Below are 12,868 nucleotides of genomic sequence, written 5' to 3'. Positions count from 1 at the left end.
TCAGGGCAGCTGACAGACTTGTCAGGCCCCTGGGCAAGATGAGAAGGCAGTTCTGTGCCCTGGGAATGGCAGGGTGGAGGCTGGCCAGTCCTACAATGCCACCCACAATGCATGCAGCCGGGAGCCCAGGTGCTTTTAAATTAGGGATGGGGAAATTTAGACCTGGGGGCCAGATGCAGCACCTGGCTTCGGTCCCCAAGGCTTGTGGCTCCCCACCCTCAACATGGGGGAGCCCATGCTGGCACTCCAAACTCTACACCATTTCCCCCCGTGGGTCTGAAGCATACAAAATCCACTAGCCTGGGTCCCCCTAGGCTCTGGTTTGCAAAGGGAATAGGGGGAGTGGCTTATTGACACTCAGAAAAATAAGTCAGAAGCCACATAAGTGAGGGTTTGTTTGCTTTTTTTGTTTTGCTTCTCACTTATGTGCAGCCCCTGATGGATTTTTCTGTGAGTCAGTGGCCCGTGACCCAAGAAAGGTACCCCACCCCTGTTTTAAATCCCTGAGCCATGGGGCAGCTACCCCTTTTGTCCCTGGCACAATCAGCAGGCCCTGGCTAATCTTCCTTCCCATCGGTCACGGCTCAATTCCCCAACCTGGCACTTCAAGTGTAGATATGGGAGCTGGCTAGCAGAATAAACTCAGTAAGAACCTGTCTCTAACTCCCAGAGACAAACTTGTCCAGTGTCAGTTTCCCTGAGATCTAAGAAAAAAAAATTGCTGCCACCACCCAAGGATAATTTTAAAAAATATAAAATAAACCCTTTTCCCAGGAAGAGATCGCTTGGGAATCCGCTCTCTGAGGCAAAGCTCTCCCCCCTGCCTCAACCTCCATTTTTCTCGAAGTTGGGAAGATAAACAGAGGGAATCTGAGGAGAATAATGGAGCTCTGCTCAGAATTGGGCTGTGCACCCGAAAGCTCATGATACCATCTACATGTTTTGTTAGTCTATAAAATGCTACTAGACCATTTGTTGTTGTTTTTAGGCACATTGGTTGAAGGACACAAAAATCAATCAATACCAGCTAATCAAAACAAAAAGGAAAACATTTTTATTATCAAAACAAGACTACTGTTGCAAACACAGTAATTGACTAGGTGCTAAAAGCCATGGAGTGAAATAAGATTCAGGGGAAATCCCTGGGTTGTAAACCTTAGTTACAAAAGAGAAAAAACAATTAACCAGATCAGACATGTTTTCCTTGTTTGAGGGTTTGGAAATCAATAAAACCTGACAGGCTATCTAAACTTTTCCATACTTACACATTTCAAGGAGTTCATTCTTGGGAGAGCCCCTCTCTCCTGCTACCTGGGGAAAACTGCTCTGATCTCAAAACAAAGGAAGAGAGGGGGCAAAAAACCCTCTCAGTTTTAAATTCCTATCTGTATTTCATTGGCTGAATGCCCAAAGCCCCTTCCCTCAGGGGAACCTCCAGAGTAGCTTAACCCTTTCCTCACTGTCCAGGTAAGTCAGACTCTCCTTCCCTCAGAAGATTGTTTTTTTTGGAAGGAAATAATGCAAGCCACAGAAAACACTTAAGAGTTTGAAATTTTGAATGTCAACATGTGGCTTTCACTCCCCAATTTTCCTAGGGACTCCATAATTTTACATAATTTTATTAAATTGAGTTAAATTTAAAAAAACCCACAAACAAAAAAACAGGACAAACAATGAAAAATATGAATTGACTTTTGGGTTTTTAAATCATATAATCCACAGGTGACAATATGTTGTGCTGTAATTGTTGACAGCTATTTTCAAGAACATGAGTGGGAAGACAACTATCCAATGGTAACATAAGGAAATGAGGGGATTTAAAGAATCACAGAAATGCAGGGTGAGAAAAGACTTTGAGGGGTCATCTATTCCAGCCCAATGTGCTGTATTTTTCCACCATCCCTGATAGGTGTTTGTCCAACCTGTTCTTAAAAAAACAGTGATGGGAATTCCACAATGTCACTTAGAAGCCTGTTCCAGAACTTAATTACTCTTACAGATAGAAAGCGTTTCCTAATATCTACCCTAAATCTCCCTTGCTTGAAGATTAGGGTCCTTATTTCTTGTTCTGTTTTCAAGACTAAATGTGCCCAGATTTTTAAACCTTTTCATAGGCCAGGTTTTCCAAACCTTTTATTGTTTTTGTTGTTCTCCTCTGGACTATCCTTATTTTATTCACATTTTTTAAAATTATGGTGCCCAAAATGACACAACGTACTCCACAAGGTTTCAGCAGTGCTAAGGAGAGTGAGACAATTACCTTCTAGGGTTGTTAAATTTAGATTAATCAGCTAGTCCAGTGTTTCCCTTAGGAGCTCCGCAAGGTCTAATGCGGCCAACATCGATAGGTACAACACATACAATCAGTGGACCGCTGGGGCTCCGCATAAATTTTTATGCATGTAAATGGCTCCGGAACCCAAAATGTTTGAGAACCACTGAGCTAGTCGATGGAATTTCCATTGACTACTCGATTAGGCAATAAGGAGGGCACACACTATTTCACTGTGCCTCTGCTTTTGAAATGTACAAGAGCTGCCAGTGCCTCTTCAAACAAAGAGGGCACTGGGGAACCTGCGTGAGAGAGGACTGCAACAGTCCCCACTCGTGCGGGGCCCCAACTGCTACCCATGGCACTTGTACATTTCAAAGGGAGAGGAACAGCAGGGAACCCATGCATGTGGAGACTGCTTCACTTCGGTCTCCGCTCACGCTGTTTCCCCCACTGCAGCTATGTCTCTCCTGCCCCCCCATGGAGATGGTGCTGAGCAGGCTGGGGGACAGCTTTTAAGCCGGCTTTCCCCAGCACCATCTCCTCCCATTTGGTGCCTCTGATACAGAGGCTGCAAAGGGGGGGGGGGTATGCAACTAGTTGAATAGTGACTAGGCTTACCGGGTAGTCGACCTGTCGCTTACTTCCTTATTACCTTCCCTATAGTACATATGATAATCCTCTTAATACATCCCAGAATAATTTCAGCTGTTTTAGCAACTGCATTGCATTGTTTGCTCATATTCAAATTAATGATCCAATATACCTCCCAGAGCTTTTTCTGCATTATTACTGCCTAAGCAGTTATTCCCAGTTTTGTTACCCGTGGATGTGATTTTTCCTGAAATACTTTGCAATTACCTTTAATTTAATTTTGTACTGTCTGTTTAATGGACCAACTTAGATTTTCTATTACCAATGTTTTCTATTCTTCACTAAAGAACGGCATTTTCCACTATGCATTTAGAAGGAATCATCAACTTTTACAGTATATTTTAGCTTCATTTTATAGCTGGAAAAAAACAGTCCTAAGAAAAATGAAAACAGAGACCATCTCATCTGGATCAATACCTTGCTCCTACAAAATACAGGTCACAGGATGGATAATGATAGGAGAAATCTCTACCAAACTTTGGTATTCTGGTCCTGTAATAGCGGCCATGCTGAGAATGAAACTCAACGTATCTGTCGCACTGCAAGAAAACAATCTGAAAACACAAAGCAGAAAGGATTTGGTTATTATTTCTCCCACCCTCATTTCTCAAAACTCCAGTGATTTTAACAATCCGATGGGTTTTTAATCAAAACTAATTCATTTGCCTATTTAACATTGCATTTAATCAACAGTAACATTTATTAACTTGGATGCTGCCTTGATAGGTATGGGGAAAAAGTTTGATAAATTAGTTTGAAGAGAATCTTTCCAAATTATTTTTGTAGTCTTCAAGCTATGTTTTTAATGAAATTTCAACATGCACTTAAAAAAGTTGCATAATGGAGGTGGCATTTTCTGTTCATTTGTCTGAAATGTGTAGTCAAATATGAACAGCGCTTCTATCAACAACACTCCTTCAAGGGAGGGAAATGAGAGATGTCTAACAGAAGGGCATCTTTGATAATCTTGCAGACTTGGTCTAACAGTATGGCTAGCAATGATGGAAGTGCAATTATAGGCTAGCTGCCGTTGATTTTCTCTCTGTTGCTTAACATATGACATCGATAAAAGTATCTGCACCCGGACTGTGAAAGTGCTTCCACCATTCAAACCCCAGAGGAGCTTCACCAGTGCTAGACTAATCCTGAGGGCAGGTCAGACTTACAAGCATTTAACTTCTTTTAAACTTCTGGCAAAGGGAGATATATTCAAGTGAAGACCGAAACACTAAATATAACGAATTGGGGTATCCTGGAGAGCGGAGGAAAGAGTTAACAGGATTATAGGAATTACCAAACAGGAATCACACTTGAAAGCTATCTAGTCCAGTGTTGTATCTGAGACTGGCCAGCATTAGATGCTTCAAAGGAAGGTGTAAGAATCCTGCCACAGGCAGATGAAGGATAATCTGCCCCATACATTAGAATTTATGATCCAAGAATTAAAGACTGACAAACCCTGAAGTTGGAGGTTGAATGTCCATTCCAACACAATTTGTCGTCATTAATTACAGCAACTGTGGATGTTATTTATGTAGAAGTCCGATCCCATTTTGAATTTCACTAAATTCTTAGCCACAACGACTTCAAATAGCAATGTGATCCAGCAGTCATTACAGATTGTGTGAAAAATTACTTCCTTATATCAGTATTGAACTTGTTCCTTTTTAATTTTATTACATACATCCTCCTAAAGTTATGAGAATGGGAGGACAAAAATTTCTGATCTACCTCCTGAATACTATTAATTATTTCATACAGGTTGGACCTCCCTAATCTGGCACCCGCAGGACCTGACTGGTCCTGAATAAGGGATTTTGCCAGACCAGGGGAGGTCATTTTTGGACCCCTACCACGAGCCTCCTTCCAGGCCCAGCTGCTGGCCTCCCAGATGGCTCCCCATTTCTTGCTGCCCCCGTCGGGCAGCCATTCCTGCTGGGACTCCGCTGAGCAGCCAGGCGATGGGGTTTCAGGCAGCTGTGCACACCACATGCTGGGGCTCCCTGGGCAGCCATGCACACCACAGTGGGGCTCCACGAGCAGCGGGGCTCCTTAGGCAGCCACTCGCACACCATGCGCTGAGACTACCAGCCCCGCTGGGCAGTACTGCCACCGTGCACTGGGCGGGCCCGCCGTCAGCTCCCTGAGGGCAGCCCACTGCCCTGCTGGATCCGCAGGGTTCCTTACTCTGGCCCTCCACTGGGACTCTCTGGTCCTGCAACATCCATAGCGGACCAGGGAATTCCAGTTAAGAGAGTTTGAACCTGTATTTTTATATCAGGAAGCTTCTTATTTATCTCCTAACACAAACCAGGCATGCACATAATGGTCATAGCAGTTAACCAATTAAAACCGGTTAAACAATTACAATTATATCATTTTAAGCCGGGGCTGGGATCCCACAGGCTCTGCTTCTTGCAGCTCCCCTTGGCTGCAAATGGTGAAATGGAGCCAATGGGAACCACAGAGACAAATGGAAAGAATCTTCTCTGAAAAGGTCAGGAACAAAATACCATTCCTTTCTAAACTTATACATCAAATAGTAAATATTTCTGGAGCAATGCCTCAGAGTAAAAACATCATGACTGTATTACTGATTTCAAGTAGATAAGATTATTTGGTCTCTTCAGTTTTTCTCCCTGCCAATACAGTATGTGTTTAGATAATGAAGTTAAAAAAACATACAAAAAGGAAAATATGGAATTAGATAAGATCTCTAGATAGTTTTTCTACATCTAACTATATGGCCAATTTCAGCTAAATACAGAAAAGCAGATCTACTTTTAATAACCAGACAGGAAACAGCTTTATAAACAAAATGTCTTGTGATAACCTCACAAATTCTTTTTCCAATCCTTACGATGGCCAGCATTTTCTCTTAGGCTTTGTCTAGAAAGCTACAATGGTCACAGGTATGTGAAAAAAATATCATAACTCTGACCAACATAACTGTGCCAACATATATTCCAGTGTAGACACAACTAGGTCAATCGAAGAGTGTTCCATCAACATAGCTAACATTGCTCAGGAGACAGTGTTCCGACATGAACAAAAAAAACCCTTTCTGTTAGGGTAGGCTATGTCTACACTACCGGGCTATGTCAGTATAGTCTCCACAGTGTAGACGTACCTTTAGAGAAAAGCAGGTGGAAGATTGCTGTAATTCATAGAATCAGTTCCCTCCTTTTCCCCTTCAATGCAGACACAGTTATTCTTAGTTTTCTAGCAGGTGGCAGAATTTTAGATATTCTGTATATAGAAAAGTAACAAGATTATGTACCCAATAAAATGGCAATGTCTGTCCAGGGAAACTGAGGTCCTGATTCAGCAAGGTACTTAAGCATATGTCTAAATTTAAACACTGGAGTAGTCATCTTAAAGTTAATGAAATTACTGACATGCGTAATGTCAGGCATATGTTAATAACTTGATCAATCAGCACCTAAGTAAATTCACATGACTGTCCCTTTACAAGTTGAAAAAAAAAAAATCACATTTCTGACTGAAAAATTTATACCTACGTCACCATGAGTGATTCTGACTAAGGCTATGTCTATACTTACAATGGCATGTGGAGAACAGCCCCTTAGTATTGGTATAAACAGTTCTGTAGTTGGCGAACTTCTTAGAAGAGTAAAGACATACCAGAAAGACATACTATGCCCACAAAAGCTTATACCACCACCTACATGTTTTGTTAGTCTGTACAGGTAAACGGAAAAAACAACAAATAGTCTGATAGCACTTTATAGACTAACTCGGCTACCCCCTGAAGCTTCAGAACCTTAGGTTATGTCTACACTATGCAGCTTTTAGCAACAGGGCTCTGTTGATATAGCCCTGTCACTATAAGTCAGCATGCATGAATGCTTTTTGTTGGCACTTTTGCAGACAAAGTACTTCCATCCCCAATGAGCAGGTTTCACTTTGTTGGCAAAAGAGAACTCCTGGTGACACAACAGCGTTCACACATGCACTTGCCACAGCAAAACCTTGTCATTCATGGGCGGAGATATTAAGCACCTGGGAACAACAAAACTTTTGTAGCACAAGTGTAGATACAGCCTGAGTATACAAGGTGGCTAAACTATGGCTCAAGTCACTTCTACTGTTAAAGTGCAGCTCCCAGACCGGCACCCTCAGTCTCCACCTATCAGATGTGGAGAATGGAGGAGTTGAAAGCTTGGAGCCTCTGTTTTTGGCAGGATGGGGGTAGCGGCTTGTGCCTAGCAGGGAGGGCACATCTTAAGGCTTCAGACTAAAGTCCCAAGCCCCATCAGGTGCCTCCAGTGGGGCTGAAGCCCAAAATCCCACACCTCGGCAGGTCCCAGTTCTCAAACCCCTAAAGATTGTCATAGCCATTTTAACATCCCTTCTCATAACTGGTTAAACACTAGTGCTTAATCAGTTAACCATTTTAACTTAGGTTTAAGACCACAGCCCAGCCCCTCTGCTGACATGAGGTCCCATCGCCTCATTCACAACGGGGAGTGATACAACCCCGGGCAGCTCTCAGCCACCAGAGTTCACTGGCAAGAGCTGGTTAACCAGTAAGGATACAGGTAAGCATCATTAAAAGGAAACATTTTAAAGATTATTTTAAAAGAGTCATGACATGGTATTTAAAGAAACTGGACCTTATTTTTTTTTTAGCTCATCAACTTCAAAAGTTTGTACTGGCAGTATCCCTTCAGTTCACAGAAGTCTAAAATAATTCACGTTTTTCTTAATAGACATTACGAAATAAAAATATTAAACATACCTTTGAGTAATCATCTGATAAAATATCAAATGTAACCACTGGGGAAGAGGAATAAAAAAAAATTTAGAATCAATCATGTAAGCATGATTTACAAAAAACAACTTAGATTTTGAATGCTTAACTTAAACCTTGCATTGAAGTCAATGTGGAATACTTAGATTGTATATGGAATCTTTAATTAAATGATCAAATACAATCTTCATATACTTTTCTAAAGCCTTAGAGCAGTGTTTCCCAATTGGTGCTCTGCAGAACCCTGGGGTTCCATGAAGCGAAAGTAGGGGTTCCACAAAGAGCCAGGATTCCCCCACCCCCGCTGAAATAGAGAGAGAAATGGCTAGCTTGTTTCCAGTTCCTCCCTGATAATGCAGAGGCATAGGGAGGCGGGGGCAGAGGGAACAGTTGCTCCTGGCCGGCACACTAGAGGGGAGGGAAGCACTTCCCCTCCCGAAAGGACCCGGCGTGCACTGCCTGAACAGCTGGGGCTGTGGTACCCTGCAACTTAGTTCTGCCGCCTTTCTGCGCAGTGCGGGGGGGGGGGGGGGAGGGAGGAGGTCAGGAGACCCAGGTCTGCACAGCTCTGACTGTGCAGGCATCGCGCTCTGCCCTGGGACTCACCATACCGCTCCCCCCGCCCCCCGCAGGACGGCATTGCGGAAGTAAGTTGCTGGAGTGCAAGAGCCCCTGCTGCTCAGGCAGCACGCATGCCAGCTGTCTGGGGAGGGACAGTGCAGTCGCACACTTCCCGGAACCCAGAAGTGCTGCAGGATTGCCAGGTACTGGTCCCAGCTTTCCTTGTCCCCTGCCCAGACCCCCCATGAGTACCCTGTCCCCTGACCCCACCAGCACTGTCCCCAGCACCCAGCAGCACCCTGTTCCCAGTCCCAGCACCCTGCCACCCACCCCAGGACCCTGGCCCCGGCCCCAGCACCCTCCCACTCACCCCAGCACCCAGCACCACCCTAGCCCCAGCACCCTGCCACCCACCGCAGCACCCAGCACCACCCTGGCCCTGGCCCCAGCACCCTGCCACCCACTAGCACCCTGTTCCCTGCCCTCACCAGCACAGTTGGAACCACATTAGTGAGGCTTGGGGGTTTTTGGAGGGTTGTTGGGGGTTTTTTTTTGCATCTCACTTGTGTGGCCCCAACTGACTTTTCTGTGGGTCAGTGACCCTTGACTCAAAACCGGTTCCTAGCCCCTCTCATAAATAAAGACAATGCTAAAACCTTTTGAGTTTGACATAATATTTTATTTTAAAATGAAGCCTGGCCAACATGCCCCCAGTTGGGGCTAAATCCCCATCTCACTGCAACATCATAACACTCCTGCACCACCTGACCCCAAATCTGAGCCTATCATACACTGGAACCCCGCCCTGAGCCTCTTACATTCCCAAACTCCTGCATCCCCACATCCTCTGTCTTCTGCCACAACACTCCTGCACCATCCACACATCACAAATCTGTGTCCTGAGCCCATCATACTCACAGCCTCCTTGCCCTGAGCCCCTCACATATCCAACCCAAACTCTTGCAACCTCACATCCACAAGCCTGTGACTTGCTCAGCACCCCAACCTTCCACCTGAGCCCAACACTCCCCTACCTGGAGCCCCCTCCCTGAGCCAGCATCCCTTTCCCCTGCATGCAAATTCCCTCCCAGAGCTTGCACTTCTTACCCCTTCCCACACTCAAATCCCTCATTCCCACCCCAGAGCCCGCATCTCCTGTCTCCCCAGTGAGAGTATATAAGGGCTGGGGATAGCAAGTGATGGAGAGGAGGGGAACAGAGAGGGTGGGGCCTCAAAGAGGTGAGGTCTTGGGGAAAGAATGTGATTTTCATGCATTGGTGGGTTCTCCTCTTTTTTTCTTTTTTGCTTGACAAACCTAGGGGTTCCTTGAAATTCTGAAAAGCGTTCCATGGCCAAATAAAATTGGGAAACACTGCTTTAAAGATACACATGTAACATTTTGTAAAGTTTTATCATTCTTGTAAACAATGTATTTTCCTTCCAATAATTCTTATGTACATCTCTTCTGACTCAATCTAGTTAGATGCCAATAAAGTCAGACAGAGGAAGGCAATTTTTGATGAATTTAGGCAGCTTGTATATGTCAGCAAATGTTCATCATTAAACTGTTGTACTTAATCTGAAGTAAATTGTGGAGAATGTTTAATGTGTTTTTGTAAATTAATAATTCTCAGATTCTGTTTTTCTGGCATACAAGAAAAATACACACTTGTACTGTATTTAAAATTTAAAATAAATGAACATGTAATCATGTAATTAAAGATCATATAAAGAACATGCACAAAGTTTCAAATAAACCTAGCCTTTACCATACCTCAAACACTTAACTATGCAAGTTTTTTGCATGAAATTATTTATCCACTGCCAGTAGCACTCACAATCTATTAAGTGCTTTTCAGACAGGAAATAAAGCAAATAAGCTCAAATTCCAGCAGAATGTGAGCAATTAACACAGAAATAACATTTGCTAGCTCACAGATTTAAATTTGATGCCAAATGAAAAAATTAAAGCTTTTTACAGTTTTCAAGAACACTAGATTATTTCACTTTTTTCTTTCCAAGTGTTTAGCTAAAGATTATTTAATTAGATTTTTTGATAATTTTTAAAACCAATTTTTAAAAGGCTAGCCAACCATAAAAGCAAATTCATCTAGGATTTGTGGCTGAGTTTCTAGCAGTCCTACTGATTTACAAAAATGACATTTAGGTTGACTAGAAATACACATGGACATTTGTATCTTATATTTACTAAGAAAATTGTAATGCAAAACTTAAGCATTTTACAAATTTAAGTTACAACATAAACCAAATAGTTTGTATTTTGCTTTAGATTTGTTATTAAAGTTCCCACAAATTTTAAAATGCTTTACAAAATTATTTAAATAACTACCGTATTTTCCGGCGTATAAGGCTACTGGGCGTATAAAACGACCCCCTAATTTTTTAGTTAAAAGATAGGGTTTCGTCTTATACCCCAGCACCCCTCCGCCTCCCGGCTTTGCTCCTGGTGTCCCTGGTCTGCTGGAGACGGTCCCCAGCAGACCAGAGGCACCGGGAGCAAAGCCGCAGCAGCGGCGGGGTCCCGCGCCTCTGAGGCTTTGCCAGAGCAAAGCCTCAGAAGCGCGGCACCCCGCCGCCGCTTCGGCTTTGCTCCCGGTGCCTCTGGTCTGCTGGGGACCGTCTCCAGCAGACCAGGGACACCGGGAGCAAAGCCTCTGAGGACGCCCCAGCAGCGGGACAGCCCCGGTGCACCTGGGCTGCCCCGCTGCCGGCTTCCCCTGAGGCTTTGCAAAGCCGCGGAGGGGCTCCGGCGGCGGGGCAGCCCAGGCGCGCCTGGGATGCCCCACCACCGGCTTCCCCTGAGGCTTTGCAAAGCCGCAAAGCTGTATACCCGGCATATAAGACGACCCCCGATTTTTGGGGGATGTTTTTTAACATCAAAAGTCGTGTTATACGCCGGAAAATACGGTAGGGCAGAGGTGGCCAACCTGTGGCTCTTCAGAAGTTAACATGAGACTCCTTGCATAGGTGCCGACTCTAAGATTAGAGCTACAGTGGCTAATTTCTCAATGTGCAGTGGGTAGGAGTGCTCTGCCCCAGGCATTGCCCCCACTCTCCCCTCTTCCCCCGAAGCCCCAACCCATTTCTGCCCACTCCCCCTCCGGTTCTTGCATGGTACAAAGCAGCTGACTGTGATGGTGGGTGGAAGGTGTGGGGGAGCAGGGGGAACTGAACGAGGTCTGCTGACATTATTGTGGCTCTTTTGGCAATGCACATTGGTAAATTCTGCATAAACAATGAGAAGTGCCTACATGCCTCCTGCTTCCATCCCGGACACTCCACACAATCCATTGTCTACAGCCAAGCACTAAGGTACAACTGCATTTGTCTCTGAATGAGGGGTTGGAGCAAACACCTACAAGATCTTCACCAAGCATTCTTAAAACTACAATACCCACCCGAGGAACTTAGAAAACAGATTGACAAAGCCAGAAGTGTACCCAGAAGCCTCCTGCTACAAGACAGGACAAACAAAGAAAATAACAGAACACCATTGGCCATCATCACCATACAGTCCCCAGCTAAAACCTCTCCAATGCATCATCAGTGATCTTTAACCCATCTTGGACAATGATCCCTCAACCTCACAGACCTTGGGAGGTAGGCCAGTCCTTGCCCACAGACAGCCCGCCAACCTGAAGCAAATTCTCACCAGCAACCATCCACCACACCACAGTAACTAACTCAGGTATCAATCCCTGCAACAAACCTCGGTGCCAACTCTGCCCACATATCTACACCAGCAACACCATCACAGGACCTAACCACATCAGCCACCTCATTCATCTGCACATCTACCAATGTATTATATGCCATCATGTACCAGCAATGCCCCTCTGCCATATACATCAGCCAAACTGGACAGTCCCTACATAAAAGAATAAATGGACACAAATAAGATATCAGAAATGGTAACATACAAAAACCTGTAGAACACTTCAATCTCTCTGGATACACAGTAGCAGATTTAAAAGTAGCCATCCTGCAACAAAAAAACCTACAAAAACATACTTCAAAGAGAAACTGTAGAGCCACAATTCATTTGCAAATGTGACACTATCAGTTTAGGATTAAACAAAGACTGAATGCCCTACCCAACTACAAAAGCAGTTTCACCTCTCTTGGTGTTCACACCTCCACATCAGCTGTTAGAAGTGGGCCTCATCCTCCCTGATTGAATTGACCTCGTTATCTCTAGCCTTACTTTTGATTGGTACTCTTTTCATATACCTGTATATTTATGCCTGCCTCTGGAATTTCCACTACATGCATCTGACGAAGTGGGTCTTTGCCCACGAAAGCTTACGCTCCAATAAATCTGCTAGTCTATAAGGTGCCACGGGACTTCTCGTTATTTATGCAGATTCAAACACACACAGCTATCCCTCTGGTATTGGTAAATTATGGCTCCTTCTCAGGCTCAGGTTGGCCACCTCTGAATTAGGGGGCTGAGCCCCCTGTGCACTATCCTCACCAACCTCCCCCCCCCCCCCCCCCGTGTCTGGGGTTAGGCAGGCCCAGCTATGCAGGGCCAAGGCTTGGCAGCCGTGGCCTGCCCCCAACCCGCCTACCCCCTGCCCAGCCGG

The 12,868-nt window shown here is 44.7% G+C and overlaps 1 protein-coding gene across 1 annotated transcript in view; it reads right to left on the bottom strand.

Annotated features, from left to right (window-relative positions):
* The window catches only part of NOL10 (nucleolar protein 10), a 94,327-nt gene that overhangs the window by 71,254 nt on the left and 10,205 nt on the right, over positions 1-12,868 (bottom strand). The window contains exons 5-6 of the mRNA XM_075923499.2: positions 7,689-7,726; positions 3,344-3,480 (exon numbers count right to left, since the gene is read on the bottom strand). Coding sequence (XP_075779614.1) covers positions 3,344-3,480; positions 7,689-7,726 — 175 coding nt within the window. The remainder of the gene's footprint in view (positions 1-3,343; positions 3,481-7,688; positions 7,727-12,868) is intronic.

The sequence above is a fragment of the Pelodiscus sinensis genome, chromosome 3 (genome assembly GCF_052426305.1).
Source record: "Pelodiscus sinensis isolate ZL-2025 chromosome 3, ASM5242630v1, whole genome shotgun sequence".
In the NCBI taxonomy this organism is placed as follows: domain Eukaryota; kingdom Metazoa; phylum Chordata; order Testudines; family Trionychidae; genus Pelodiscus; species Pelodiscus sinensis.
The sequence above is the reverse complement of the archived record's forward strand: the minus strand, read 5'-3'. Positions and strand labels throughout refer to the sequence as shown.